The sequence below is a fragment of the Copidosoma floridanum genome, unplaced genomic scaffold (assembly GCF_036245765.1).
Source record: "Copidosoma floridanum isolate Cflo_tuat_1 unplaced genomic scaffold, Cflo_Japanese_pri ptg000040l, whole genome shotgun sequence".
NCBI classification, from domain to species: domain Eukaryota; kingdom Metazoa; phylum Arthropoda; class Insecta; order Hymenoptera; family Encyrtidae; genus Copidosoma; species Copidosoma floridanum.
This window is the reverse complement of record NW_028321917.1, coordinates 6,595,214-6,611,000: the sequence shown is the minus strand read 5'-3', so window position 1 is coordinate 6,611,000 and position 15,787 is coordinate 6,595,214. Positions and strand designations below refer to the sequence as shown.

The 15,787-nt window shown below is 31.1% G+C and overlaps 1 protein-coding gene across 1 annotated transcript; it reads right to left on the bottom strand.

Moving 5' to 3' along the window:
• Positions 1-8,489: 8,489 nt before the first annotated feature.
• Positions 8,490-10,373, bottom strand: LOC106642182 (somatostatin receptor type 2). The gene has a single exon (XM_014356886.2). The coding sequence runs from the start codon at positions 10,052-10,054 to the stop codon at positions 8,786-8,788; it is 1,269 nt and encodes a 422-aa protein (XP_014212372.1). The 5' UTR covers positions 10,055-10,373; the 3' UTR covers positions 8,490-8,785.
• Between the last annotated feature and the right edge of the window lie 5,414 nt (positions 10,374-15,787).

Sequence of the window (15,787 nt, the reverse complement as noted above, 5' to 3'; positions counted from 1 at the left end):
TTTAAATATTTATACATAACTTAAAGGCTATCGAACAACTAAACGTATTTCCAAGGCTTTGGAAGTCTTTTCACATTGAATATCATTTGATGGTCGCAAGACCATTGTACGGCTTGAAATGACTTTTCACCATGATTTCCAAGCCTCGAGAGAACGAATTCATCTTGACCAACTTGGTTTATTTTCACACTGGGTGTGACGGTTAATTTCGAGTCACGCTTTCTCCCCGCGATTTTCATCACCATCGTTGCGAAGCTAAACGAGCTTACGCGTTTAACGTCGTCTCTTAACGCCGCAAAAACGATCCCAAGCGATTAAACGTGGTCTTTTTTCGCTCTCAGCAAAAAAAGAAAAAAAAAAAAAAAAAAAAAAAGAGATCAAACGAAGAAGAGCCAACAAATCTCGAGAGCACTCGGGCATTTCTTGCCTCGCGTCAAGCAGCGGGAAAGTCGCGCAGCCCGTGGGGTACACGTTCATCATCGTAATGACCGCGGCGTCGTGTATGCTCTCCGAGACCGAAGCGTCCGGCTTTACGGGGCGTTTAACGATCGTTCTTCCCACCCGTTATAGCGAGCCCGTGAAAAATAAATTGTCTTTATGGCTCTGGGTGCGTATACATATATACACGCCGAGCTTGCGATGAGAGCCCAAAGCTCCGCTGCTAGTGGCGTTGTTGCTTTCGCGCAAGCTTGAGTTATTTAAGATTGCACTCGCTCACAAGTTGTGGTTTATTAGAAGCCTTTTCGCGTCGCACAATGTATGAACGCATACGTCTTTGCCATCGCAATGTCGAAATGCACGGCAACATGGATACTTTGGAAATTCATACCGCGAGCTCAATGCGACAATCTCGGGGATTTATTCGAGAATTTCTATTTGTGCCATATGCTCCGTCGGGGGAGAATTTAGCAAACGACTAATGGTTCGGCAACATGATTACTTTGGTGATGCATGTCTACGTAGCTTGAGGGAGGGGTTTAAGGGTTCCCCCAGTAATCTGGTCATTTGTCAGAATAATGTCTGCGAAATGAAATAAACACACTCGGAAAAGAGCGCTTCTTCCCGCAATCTCAGAGTAGGGTATAATTTTGGTTCTACCAGACCTTAGTACACTTTTATCTAGGGGTAAGAAATTCCTCATAAAGAAGATCGTATAAGAATTTGCAAAGTAAAGTACCTCGTGAAACTTCTTTGGTCCACAACTTTGTGTGAGCAATTCGAAGTGTTAAAAAAGGTACGATACTTTTAGATTTTACTTGACTTGATTGATTGTTCAATTTATTTTTTCAAGAAGTAATATATAGGCACATAAAATGTTATGGTAGATGTATCCCCAATTCCAACTTGGCGTATAGGTGAATTCATATCCAATGAGTGCTCTAGTAAATTTTTGTGAGAATAGGTTTCTTTTGAAGCAAAATATTCATGATCGTATTTGTTTTAATTTTGACTCATACTTATATAGTGTAAAATATGTTTAAGTTTACTTCTTATTGTAATTTTGTTAAAGTTTAGCGGTAAATTTCATTATAACATTCAAGTATCAGGTCTTATTTTGACGATTTTCCATGAAAATCCATACAAAGTTAACAACATTTTTTTCGTTACTTTCTCGGTTCAGAGGAACCCTGAGGTCTTAAAACTTTGCATTACATATCCATTTTTAGACTTTTATACAAATTTTCGTTAAAAAATAGTACATTTAACTTATCATTTACGATGACACTCTACATTTTTATAAAAATCCATGGATGCTTTCAAGTTGATAATTCAAAATACACTCTTCTCGACGGCGTCTCTGTAAAGCTGTCTAATTTTACAATTTAATTTTTCAAAATGTATGACGCTAGCCACTCTCAAACTGAAATAAACATAAATGTCACAAAAATAAAGATACATGATTTTTTAAACAAAAATCCATACTAAACTTAATTTTGCTCTAATCTCATTAGTTTCACAGTTTTCACCAAGTTTTGCTGAAACGATTAAAACTTCTTGTAATGTGTGTTTATAAGTTTTATTATGATGTTTACTTTTAATGTATTCTTTGTGTTTTCCAAAAATGGAAATATCGTTTATGCTTTGGCAAGGTTTTTGATCGTTAAAAAAGGTTTTATAAGTTAGGAAAAAACTAAATTTTAACAATTCATCGTGTTACTAAAAAAAATCTTACAAGACATGGATTATGATGTACAGAATAACATTTGTTAAAAAAAATATTTCAATAAGTTAGCAGTACTATAAAAGAGTAATTGTAAATTCTTCAAAAATTTACTTAAATCATAAATATTTTTATCTCCTACTCGAAGCTTAATTTATTCCTTGAACGGTTTCCAACAATTTTACTCACCTGCACTTTTGGAATATTAAGCGTGTAACAAATTAGATGTATTTCTTTATAACATAGCTAATAAAATTTTTTTTATTTAGTGATAGTTTTGCTAATATAATGAAATACTATCTAAAGAATTAAGCTTTGAAAAATTAAAATTTAGAAAAAAAAAATTATCTATGATTGGAGTGGATTTTTAGAAAATTTACAGTACAATTTTTTATGAAATATTGTAAATTCAAAGAAATGATTATCTTCTGGTATATTTGTAGTTTTTTTTTCGTATAACCTGTTTGTTGTCAACTGTTGTCAAGCAAATCGGTTCATTATTTCAAGTTTCGGCCTTTTCAAGCGTATAAAACTTTTTACAGCCAACAAAATTTCTTGGAATTTTTTCAAGATGTATAATATTTAGACAAATAATTGATTTTTTATTAGCTATTAGAATCTCTTAAGGCTAAATCCAACTTAAAAGACTCGATTTTCTAACAGATCCAAAAAAATTTGAGCCCTTACAGGACTTTGATTTGCTTGAAAAAAAGGGAGGAAAGAGTAACCGTGTGGAAAAGTAAGGCGTGTCTCGTTTGATTGAGCCAAGCTCATGATTATGGTCATTTTTTACAGATATTTAATCAACAGAAAAAAAGTCTGATAATCGGCTAATAGTTTTCCTAACTTTCTCATAAGATTTGAAGTTAACGTTTTCTGATATGGCTTTTTTGGTATTACTGGTTTTATCATTAAAAATTTCTTACATCATTTATGCTGCTAGAATCAAAATTTATATTTTTTTTCTTTTGGTACTAAAATTATCAGGGTCATCAATTTGTGAGAATTTTAGGAGATTTATTCTGAAAATCCTTTTTTTGTTAATTACTATTTTTTTAGTTTACAGACATTCTGACGAACTGTGCATATAATGGCCCTGCGTTCCTGCTTTATATATACATGGTTCATCGTTGGTATAGTGAAAAACCGCATTAGATTTATTGTAAATTAATTCACTTTCACAGCAATATGAACTTCTTGTTTTACAACGGGTGAGAACACTGCATACTAGTTTCTTAGAGGTCCGAATCAAGCAAGTACAGGCCACGTCTCGAAATCGTGAGTATGAGTAACCAAACTTCTGGGCTACAAGAACCACAAAATACCTGATTTATTGTGTTAGAAACAAATAAAGCAGTAGCTGCAATCGAAAATTTAACTTATTTTTAATTGATAATCAACATAGAGTATAAATCAATCCTAAGAAAAGAGTTTTAAACGTTTTTTAAATGAACTATGAAGAAAACAAATATCTTTTCATATGGAAATGCTTTTATAAAACATTATATTTACAATTGATTCCCTTTAAACACATTTTTATTCTATTTGTTCGAAAAGTTATTTTTATTATTCAAAAGTAACGCAACTACATTTGGCTACAACAATAAGCAAACTTAAATAGATACTCATCATTTGTTGTTTTATCATCCGAAAAATTAATTTTAAGGACTGAGGTTACACTTGTAATATTAAGTCCTAGCTTCCAAAAAATACTAAAAGAAACTTAAAAATAGAGGTAAAATGGTTGCATTTTAAGTCACATATGACATAAAATTCCTTTATCAACTTGAGACAACTGTTGCCAAGGTGTGCTCCCATGCATGTACATAGTGCCGAGAAATGTATACGTGAATTTTTTACGCAGTGAAATATTGTATATTTAAATTATTGCGACACTTTTTTTGTCAGGAAGTGATGAAAAATAAATAAGAAAATAAAAAAATCAATATTATCTAGGTGTAAGAAATTAAGTCATTTTTCGTAGTAATAATAAATATTAATTGTTTATTTAATAAATATTTTTTGTGTAAATCTACATAATAAGGATAAAATAACTCTATTATTAGTAAAAAAATTTTTTGAACATGTATAGATACTTTTTTCGAAGTAAAATTTTTAGCTACAATTACATAACCGTACTGCTTTTTTTCAGATTCTCAAGTAATATTTTTAAATGTAACGAAGAAATAATTTTTCAATAAATATTACTCTTAATTCAGAGCAGTACCATAAATATTTTACCATTTTTTAATTCTATTTCGAAGTAAGTTTCTTATTTCTAATATGGTACATAAAATATTTTATACAGTTATTTCTCTATTTCTTAATTCTTACAGCTGAATTATTCATATTTTGAGAAATTCTCCTTTAATTTTGCACTTTTCAGGACACCAAAAAGTGCTTAAGTAGAATTTCAAGCCACACCTTCCAATAATTTTTCTTCCTTGTTGGTAAGTTATGTAATAAAAAGATTTCCAAGAACACGTGATTCAGGTCTTTGCACATTTTTAAGCGTTAAAAGTAGAATGAAGTAAAATGATATCGATTTTTGCTAAAACCGGAGTTATTGTGGACTAATTATTGTGAAAATGTCCGTAAAAAAATAGGCAAAATATCTTTCCCATAATTTTCGAGGTCGCTCTTTTTAATATTAGAGCTTATATTTTGTTAATATCCCGTTCTTGTAACAAATTTTTGCACAATAAAATTTAAAAAAACCAATTTTCTCTTTTCATTTTTAGTTTTTTTGCATTTCTTGAATACTTAATAGTATATACCAATAGTAAAGTGTGGGAACAGAGTCTTAGAAAAAAATTTCGAGTAATTGGTTTGACATTTAATATGGTTTTGCAAATTTAACTAGTAATAATCATTTTTTTATACAAATTATGGTGAAAAATTGAATTTGTGCATAAAATATTATCGAATTCCATTTTATAAAAAAAAGTGTTAAGGAATAAAATTTTCAAATTTTATTTTTGTAAAATTATTTATTATTATAAGTAATATTTAATAATTATATTGTTGTACGTATAAATAAAATAACGTACGTCTGAATAAAATCGATATTATTTTACTTTTAACGCTAAAAAAATTTGCAAACACTTGAACTGCGTGTTCTTGGAATTTTTTTATTACAAAGTTGCCAATAATGAAAAAAAAAAATTGCTTACGAGATGTGGCTTGAAATTTTAATTTTCAACTTTTTGGTGCCCAGAAAAGTAAGAAAAAAAAGAAGAATTCCTCACTTATGTCTTCAATAAAAGTACTACGTTTTCGTCGGTTTTTGTCTTGTCTTCAGTTGCTAAAATTTCGTACTCTCTATCTGATAGAAATTGCAATTACAACCCATTAAAACTATTTCCAAGTGTTAGCTATATTTAATTATACAGCTTGGAATAAATTTTCCACGTATACAATAATTACTAAAATACTTTCCTAATAAGCGTCAAATACGGTAGTTACTTCAGAGGTGATGTTGTATCTATATAATACAGACTGAAGTCAAGAAATTAAATGTTATTAAGTATTTCCAGTGTAAAATAAAAAAAATGATAGACCCTTATTCTCTGTGTGTTTTCTTTAACATTGGTTTATGATCCAAAATACACCTAGAAATAAAGATGATTCTTATCTCTCTGGTAGCGTTATGCACTGCACTTATATACAATTGCATAAATAGTTCATATGCACAATTTATACTCCTTTATCTGAACGCTTTTGTTACTAAATAATGTCTCTTTTCACAATTCATGTTTATTTCTGATAGCTACACTTCTTAAAAAAAAAAAAAAAAATGTAATCGTAGATATTAGGGACTAGTGACACTTGCGTTTAATAAATTTTTTAACAAGCGCTGTAATGCAATTTTATATTACATTTAACGAAACAAATAAGTATGATCTTAGTTTTCGACTGTTATTAGGTTAATCGTGGAAATATTGACGAAATTATAAGCATATCTACTTAATGATGTTTGATTAAAAAATACACACAATTATTTTCACAGTCGTTCATTCGTAAATTCTTATATCACCAAATACAATAAATATTTATATAAACTTTATTACAGATAACACAGTTTTTTCAATAACATTTAGTATTTTTACATATCAACAAATATTCTTTTCATAACAAATAACACTTAAATCGCAGCAAAGTTATTCGTAATGACGTACGTAAAGCTATACGCTCTTGTTGTTATGATATTCACAATTTCGTTTCTGCTATAGCTATGCTTACCTAAAAACCCACCGTCCACACCAGAGCATGAATCCACTGCTCATAGTCCGTCAATAAATAAGGTCGATGTCCCAGTACTCGGTCATGTCCCAATAGTCTGTCATCTGGCTGATTTTTTTACTATAAATTTTCAAAACATATATAAATCGGGTAGCTATTCAGACACTAAGCAATTACTCTTTCAATACAAGTTAATGTATAAACCCAATTGAAAATATAACGAAGCCCATAAAAAAAAGCGACCGACTATTGGGGCATTTCGTCTGCTTAAGTGAGCAAGTACTGGGACATTCACCTTATTCTAAAGTACTTAATTTGTATATTTTCATACCGATTTGATAAAGTTATCATGTATTCACCATTCGACATCCCCGAGCATTTGCGTACCACTAAATGTTCAATACGTGCTCGTGCATCTCTACAACCATGCTTACGACCAAGATTACGTTGCCTGTGCACAACCACGTTGGCTGCTTAATATTCGTAACATGAACTGCGTCTTTTGCTTTTTTACTGACTACGTATCGTACACATCTTCTTGTCGCGATTGCATCAACTCTAATCGATATGTACATTTCCTACGATGCATTTTAGTGTAATGTGGATACTGTACAAAACAACGTGTGATTAGGATAAGAAGGAAATACTCGAGAATTTACGTCAAGATTTAATCATAGTTAAAGAAATTATATCACATTAGATAATTAAATAACTGCTACTATAAATAAAACAAATGATAATTTTGAAACATTAATCACCAGTCAATTCTTCCGTTTTCTAAAGTTATTAATCAATATTGCTTAGTAATAAGCAAGTAGTATTATTGATTAAGTATATCTTCGTTATATGTTTTCTTGTAAATGAGAAAAAAATTAATTTAATAAAGAAGCATAGATAGCTTAGATATAAGAAAAGGTTGATGAATCCTGTTAAATGTTTGAAATGCTACATCCATTAACCAACACACTTACACCTTTATTTCAGTTTTATTAAAACAAAATTATCATAGAAATATCCAAGTTATACTCAATGATCCTCAATTTGGAAAATAAAAAATATGTATACATTAATTAATAATTGAAACTTTATTGATGGTACCCATTTTTGCAAATAAATGACTCTGCAGTGTTATTTTGGACATTCTACTATATTCAAATTCAAGATAATAGATGTACGGGTGAACAGCTGAAATTGTATCAGCAAGTTAAAAATAATATGCTATAAGTATAATTGTAACGTACTTTTGACTACGGATAAATATTTTACAGTGGCTTACAAAAAATTCACTCTCTAATTTTCAAGTTAACTAATGGACAACCATTCATACATGTGTCTATGAAGTATGATTAGGTAAATTTACTTTTTTCCAAAGAAAATTATCTCGAAATTTCCATTTCCTGGTAAGTTTAGCAAGTTTGTCTCGAGCTTTCCATCAACAAAAGCAACATTTTTATACAAAGTTTGTAATAATTTACTATTAAAATTGTCAAGACATATATTTCTATCATATTATTTTTGGAACTGCAGGTACACATTTACATCTGTAATAGTAGATACTTTTTCTTACTTTTCTATAAGCTTCAGTTTTAATTTTTTTACGGTTTCTGTCGTATGTTTCAAAAAAACACATTTTTTTACAAAATATATACACATCATTTAAGATGATAGTGTTTTTAATCGAGAAAAAAAATTCTTTTTAGTAGTTTTTTTTTTTTTATTCATATGGATCATCATTAATACATCAACTTTGCTGGATTAGTTACATGACTTATAGACTTAGTGAGTATTTAGTATATTTAATCAACAAATGCGAGAGCAAAATAACAGGACTTTTTTTATCGCTTTATTGCAGAATACAAACTGAATAGACAAACCTGTTAAATCAATTAGCTTTCACATATTAAGATGAATTTCTATTGCTTACACAAAAAAAGTAATCTAAATACAAACTGTTGAATGAGCTAAATATATGTGATAAAAGACAGATAAAGAAAGAATAAAAAAAAATTCATTTGGCGATTTTTCAAATGAAACTAAAGTGTTTATAGATAAAATGAAAAAGAATGCCAATGAAAAAGATATGTGATAAAAAATATTGTATTTGATGAATTTGAATCCCTAATCTTCAGTCTCTGCCCTTCCTTAAAAATTTAAAGTGTGTACAATCACCGATCAATATCGTTCTATACTCCTAAAACAATGTTAATTTTCTTAAATAGATTTCCCAAGCATATACAAATCGTTAAAAAAATGTAATTTACAACTATCTTTTCATCGAGTCACTCGTAAAAATTTACACTTCACTTTTGCTCCCTTTTGAATAAATTGTTTCACTTTTCAAAGCTTTGTACATTATACGTCCCTAAATGTTGAAGTTTACTCCTACACTTGAGTCAACAGAGTTAGTTGGGTGCCATTTTTCACCACATCCTTGTCCTTTTGCTGACTCGAGTGATCCTTCGCTTCACTTGTAACAGTAATATTAGATCGCGATGTCATTGTCACCGTTGTCGTTGACGTCTTGCTGATCAGGAGTCCCCTCTCGTTTTCTTCATCTTCGCCATCATTCTTTGAGTTCCCCGATGCCACTTGCTTATTGACTTGAGCCTGTTCAACATTGGCCTTGTTCTTGCGTGGAAATACGCTGTTTTCCATATGTAAAGTTGCATTAATGTCCTTGCCTGCTGCACAGGTACACGCTTTGAGGAAACTCTTTTTAAAATTGTCGCTGAGAAAAGCGTAGAGTATTGGATTCATTGCACTGTTGGAGTAACTGAGAAAACCGGCTAACAAAAAAATGGTAATGCTTATGCGAGATTGGCACTGATTGGGTTCCGTATAAATCAATGCCATTTGAGTAAACCAATATGGTGACCAACAAATGAAGAATACAGCTATGACAGTGAGCACTAGTTTCGTGACTTTGCGATGAGACTTTTTCTTCTCCTTTGACTTGTTTTTTGGGCCCACTGTCCTTAATTTTCTGGTTACCAAAAAATAAAAAATTGAAATGAGGGTAAAGGGCGCTGCAAAACCTAGGACAAAACTGTACAGAGTAAAAGTTTTCTGTCCTCCCTGGTCATCGGGCCAGTATATGTTACAACTCATTTGGCCCTTTTGAGTTTCCATTTCGTTTGCGTACATGTAAATGGGTATCATAAAAATAGCGCTAAGGGTCCATGCCGAAATTGACACTATTTTAGCAATAAATGGTGTGCGGAGCTTTGGGGAAGAAATCGGATGGCATACAGCGATGTACCGATCAGCGCTCATGATTAATAGAAATATACTACTCGTGAACTGGTTAATGCTGGTCGTTGTCATGTAAACTTTACACATGATTTTACCAAATGTCCAAACCTTGAGACTCATGGTTGTAACCAGAAATGGTATGCCAATCAAGAAGCACTCGTCAGCCAGAGCCAGGTTAAGGATGTAGATATTCGTAACTGTTTGCATTTTGGAAAAGCGCAATACCACGTAGATGACCAAAGTATTACCCAGTAGACCAACCACACAAATGATTGTGTAAAGGATTTGATGTAGTAGTGAGATGATTGGCATATTGGCATCACAGTCAAGTGGCAACGATGTATTTGGAAAGGTGCCATTTGTAGATAAGTTGTATAGATTTTCCGACATGTTGCTCATTATAGTTATGATCTTTCTTCGATTTTTATATCGCTGGTTAGTAAGGTTATCTGATTTCAATAACAAGGATTCTAATAACTTGAAATCAATACTTCCCTTTTCAATTCTTACTGTAAATGCTCACATTGAAAAATAAATTATCGTAACAGTAAAAAATTAGATGTTCTAGACAAGTTTTGCATGCGGTTCATGATTCCATTGCACATCCTTCGTATGTATTTATAACGAACGGTTTCTTTGGACCAACCGAATGGTTTTCAAATACGTCTACAATCGTCAGTTGAATACTAATGGAATTATTTTTACATCGGTTGCTTGATTGTAGTTCCTTTTTTTCACAATAAAGCATGGTTCATTGGGCTGCCCAATCTGAAACACAAAAAAAATTTCTTCTCTTTAAGGCTGTTATGCATCAATACATTAAAAGTTTTAATAGAAATATTTTTTTATTTAATATGTTATTTCTCTACGTCAAAAAATCTTATGTTAAATAAGATAGTTGTGATGATAAGGAGGAAATTCCAAAAAGTTTTTTGATTCATTATCATATATGATTGGATCAAGAAACGTTTCAATTCGCATTACATGTCTAATGTTAAACGATTTATTAGATGGTATTTGTTTTTTTCATAGAAAGAATGAGTGTAGCAAATTCATATGTAGTACTGTAATCAAAATACATAATATCGATCTGAGAAAATTATCTCGTAACGTTCGATTAAAAAACAGCAAAAAATACAAGTATTACTATTGTACGTAATCAAACATCGCGTTACTAATCAATATAGCTTCGATAGTTGGAAGGTGATTGTCGGCTTTATGAACAAGTACAAACAAGATCTTACAAACGCATCTGTATTGGTTCAATTGAAGTGATGTTTGACATCAGCAAAGCCACAAAACACGATCCGCCCTAATAGTTCCCGTTTTACCAGCCCAAAAAGTTATTTCTCTCTCTTGCTCTTTGTTAGCACACAAAGGATGTCACTGATTCGCTATTACCGAGCTTGAGAAATATATTACATTCATGTTACCATATAAGAGTTGGTATAGTGTTCCTGTCGCAAGTCTTTGGCCTGTAGCCAAGACATTGAGCTTTTTGCCTAGGAATTTCGGATTGATGGGTGTATAACTTTGAAAACAACGAAAATTTAATTACTCGGTTCTATTTATTTTAAGGGCAGCGTCATAAAAACTAGATCATTAAGTTTTTTTTGCAACAATTAACCATTCAACTAACTCCTTTAAAATAATTGAGAATTAATATGTAAGGACTAATTAAAGTGTGAACACTTTTTTCTTTGTTCGAACAACTTTATCAGAAAAATGTTAATAGTACATCATGCCTGTACCTCTTCTTTTTCGTGTAAGGTAATAAATAAAGTATTGTTAAGGAGGTTCGATACAATATTTCAGCGTGGCAGTGAAGCGGAGTCAGGGATGTGGGAAGCATACAGTTTACAATGTATTCCTATGGCACGAATGCTAAAATCTTATAATCCTAACCAAAGTTTTCCTTTTTATTTTGAATAAGCTTAAACAACCCTTACAATTTCTATTTTTGCACTTAGTGCCGACTTGTCAAAAAAGTGTTTCTACACCTGATACGTATTTTAGACTCACGACCACTTTTAAATAAAAAAAATCCAAAAGTACAATGAAATTGATGAAAAAAAACGTACCTATTGTGCCCCCTCCAACTTAAGGAAGGACTGTTTATATATTCGTGACATCACGACATTTGGTCAATGAAAAAGTTGTGGATCTAAAAAAATGGATCTTTGTTTGATTGTATTAATTTTTATGTTCCCATTGGTGTTTATAGGTTGGTCTTAATCAGGCTGTCATTAACAGCGAAATATTGACAACTTATGTGTGAATAAAGAACGAGAATTTCCTTATAACTGGCCTCTCCATTATAAGATTTTTAAAGAAAGTACTTTTTTTTTTTTTTAAGAACAAGTTTTTAATTTTCCTTTAACAATAATTTTTCGACGTCAGTTTTAGGGATCCTCATATGTATAGAATATACCTACTTAGTTCACTGTCAACAATAGGATTTTTGCTGAATGATAGAGACTCTAATCATTACTTTATCTGACCATCAAATACCCCAAATAATCTGACCTTAATTACTCTAATCAATCAATCGACCAAACATGTGAGTCATTTTCTCAGCCTTCCCTCAAAGATGCTTTTAATCTTTCTAATCGCGATATTTCTCAACACTTTTCTTCCAGATATTGGAGATAAAAGTAAGGAAATAAATTACGTATAACAGCTGAATAAAGTCTTCACTCACGTATCGGAGCTAAAGTAGTCTATACAGTACTTAAGTTGTCTATTTCACTTATCTATCTCTCACGGAGCATCAAGAAAAAGTTCTTAAGTATAACACTTCGTTGTTCATTTTTTTCGCCCCCTTATGGTATAAAAGAGAAAAAATAAAAAAGGAAGGTACTCTTCTTTTACTATTCTTGAAACGTTTTGAGCATACGTATCGCTGGGCTTGGGGGAATATAAGCTTACAAAGAAGAAAAAGTGAAAGAGAGACGTGTAGAAACACTGTACATTTGTCATCTTCTTTTGTTCTTGATATACTCGCGTGAGGGAATCGCTGGCTGGCGCAAACAAATTGCCTTGCTTCGTACGGTTGAGGATCAGATGAGAGGTAGTTTCAAAATTGCTTGGGCACACTTAACACGTGAGGTATGGATCTATGTGACATTATTATAGTTGATTTATAAATTTTTTCACGTGAATGTGAAAATCTAAGGCTAAGAGAGAGTAGAATTTTCATGCAGCTCTCAACACACATTATCCGAGCTTCAAAAATATTTACCCAGTTTCATACGTTTATTAGTATTGTTATTTATTATATGCTCATTTTTAGCTTGACATTGATAGTATATTTTTTATCAACACATATACAGTTTATACTTTACTGCTAAGCTGCACTCATTATTATTATGTGTACAAACATTTTTATTTTGAAAACAAAAATACTTTTTTCACTTTGTCAATCGTTATAAGTCTGGTATATTTAAATTTAAAATAACCAGGATCAATCAATCAACTGTATCATTAGACGTGTGGTGCAAGTTTTCTTCTTTCATTTTTAAACTTATTTCCATGTAAACAAATTATGATGAATGTTAGTCCTCTCTTACTTTTTAGAGTAAATATGACTGCACTTAATAATAATTTAAAAAAGCAAGTCACTCTCGTAGAAACTCTAGCTGACGTAGTAAATTCAAGGGGTGCAGAAAAATCATCAAAGTTAAAGTCTGCAGAGGTACCTACTTCAAACTCGTAGAGAAAAAAAAAACAACATTTAAGATAGGGAAAAATTAGCATATCCTGAGATGATGCATGTTATAATGCTACCGTCCTACTGTCAAGGATGAATTGTATAACTTGATCTCGTTCCATCCGTTATGGAATAAAAGAGGGCTAAAAAATTTCTGTAAAGCAGGAGATAAGTAGAGGAAGGAATTAAGTAAATAAATAACGAACTGACGATAAACTTACGTAGCAGATGGTATTGTACGAGTAAATGGAAAATTGCTTCTCTGAGAAAGGCAAGAATGCTATAATCGTTAAAGCTTGTGAGTCAAGGCACCAGCAGAAAAAAATGAATATTTCAGTGGGATAAATATAAAGGGAGAGTATGGAATGATATTAAAAAAATTTGAAAGCTTTATCTACGAAAGGTATTCTGGAAAGTAAATAAGTAATGTCCACATTTTACCAAAATATCTTCTATTTAAGAGTGAAATAGAATCATTCATAATTTATCATTTTTATTTATTAACACGAGTTTCTTCTAGTTACAAAATTTTAGATATTAGTTTACGAAATAAATGATATTACCTAATGTGATTATTTGTTATTACTATTTTTTGGATTATAAAAAGTAAGTAATTTTATAAAAATAAAACGTAAAACATAACTACTGTCAGTGGCAAGTGCAACATTCTGATTTCTCAACCAGCATTTGAACGTCTCGAGTTTATATTTTTCTCCAGGTATTAAAAATATGTTTATCTTCATTTAACTTCAATCTTCATTTCTAGTATTTTGAGGAAGGGTTTTTCGTTACTGCTGAGAGGTAAGACCTTATTTAAAGTAATTTCTTCTTTTTGTATAGAAATAATCTTGATAGATGTTAATTTATTCATGGTGTAATTAAAATGTTGGTAATAAAGAGAATTCTTCGTAAATTATTTTTATCTTGAATATTTTTCAAATACTTGCACGTATGCAATAGATATAACATCGACCACTTTCGATTTAATTTTAGGACTAAAAATGATTTTTTCAGTAGAAATAAATATTATAAATATTATTGGTAAGTAGACATAAGAAATTTAATATGGCAATAAGTAGTTAAATGTGTAGCATATTTATTTATTTATTTATTTATTTATTTAAAAATTTACGGGACCAAAGTCCCATAACATGTAATTGTATAGCTTAAATAATAAAGTAAAGTTAAGGCGAGAGATCAATATTATAATAAGTGCTCTGATGGACAGTGCTCGGGTAACGCAAACGAATAAGTCGCACAAAACAGTCAACATATACACACTGTCAACAAGGCACCATAAAACGCCATTTCAAATTGAGAAAATGAAAAATGAAAAATTAAAAATTAATACAACGCAATAATCACAGCTATGGGCCGCTACATGAATTTGAGAATAAGTGGGGCAATATATGACTTAAACCGGTTAACATTATCGAACACATTGAGGTCACAATCTAAGGATGCGATATAGTTCCATACTCTTCTCAGTCTTGCAGTAGGTGTAAAAAACGAAAAATTGTTAACATAGGTACGCTTAACGACCGACGCATAGTGTCTCAAATTATATGGGATTGATCTTGCAACGAAGAGACTTGTAAGATTGGGGCAATTAACAAGGTCGTGTGCAATTTTATAAATAAAACAACAGTCAATGAGGTCATGACCGGACTTTACAGAACAAACATTCAACATTGACGCAATAACAGTGTAGTTATGACTCAGATACGACATAGAACTCCGTAACTTATATGACATGAATCTTAAAAAACTATAATTGACTCTTTCCAAAATTTCTACACAACTTTAGTAATGGGGGGCCCATACGACCGAACAATAATTTACAATAGGCGGCACCAGCGTTTTGTATAAATAAATTAGCGTCCTGGGGTCCCTAAAGTCGGACGTATTTCTTATCAAGAAATCCAAACTATTGTGAGCCCTAGACGTGACCTTAACCAAGTGCTCGTCAAAAGAGAGCTTCAAGAGAGAGATATTAAAAAAATAATTAAGTAGATATTAAATAAAAATAGTTAGATAGAACTAAAATAGACCTAGTATTTGATAATGAAACTTAAAAATGTTCAATAGTATTGGTCACTGAAATAAAAAAATTCTTTTTCGATGGTGATGAAAATCTGAAAACAAAAACGAAAAAATCAAACCATGTAGAATAAACATTGCTCCATAAAATATTGAGACACAACTGTATGCACCATTGGATACACACCTGTTTATTTTTGGTGATAATGAAATAAGTGTAATTGTAATAAAAATTTTAAAGATATTACATTTTTTTTTTTTGTATAAAAATAACGTAAGATCACAATAAAAAAAGTAAAAAATGGGATTTAAAAAAAATCCATACTCAAAAATTAAGTACACTTATAATAAAACAAGAACCAGCCAGTGAAATCAAAATTTTT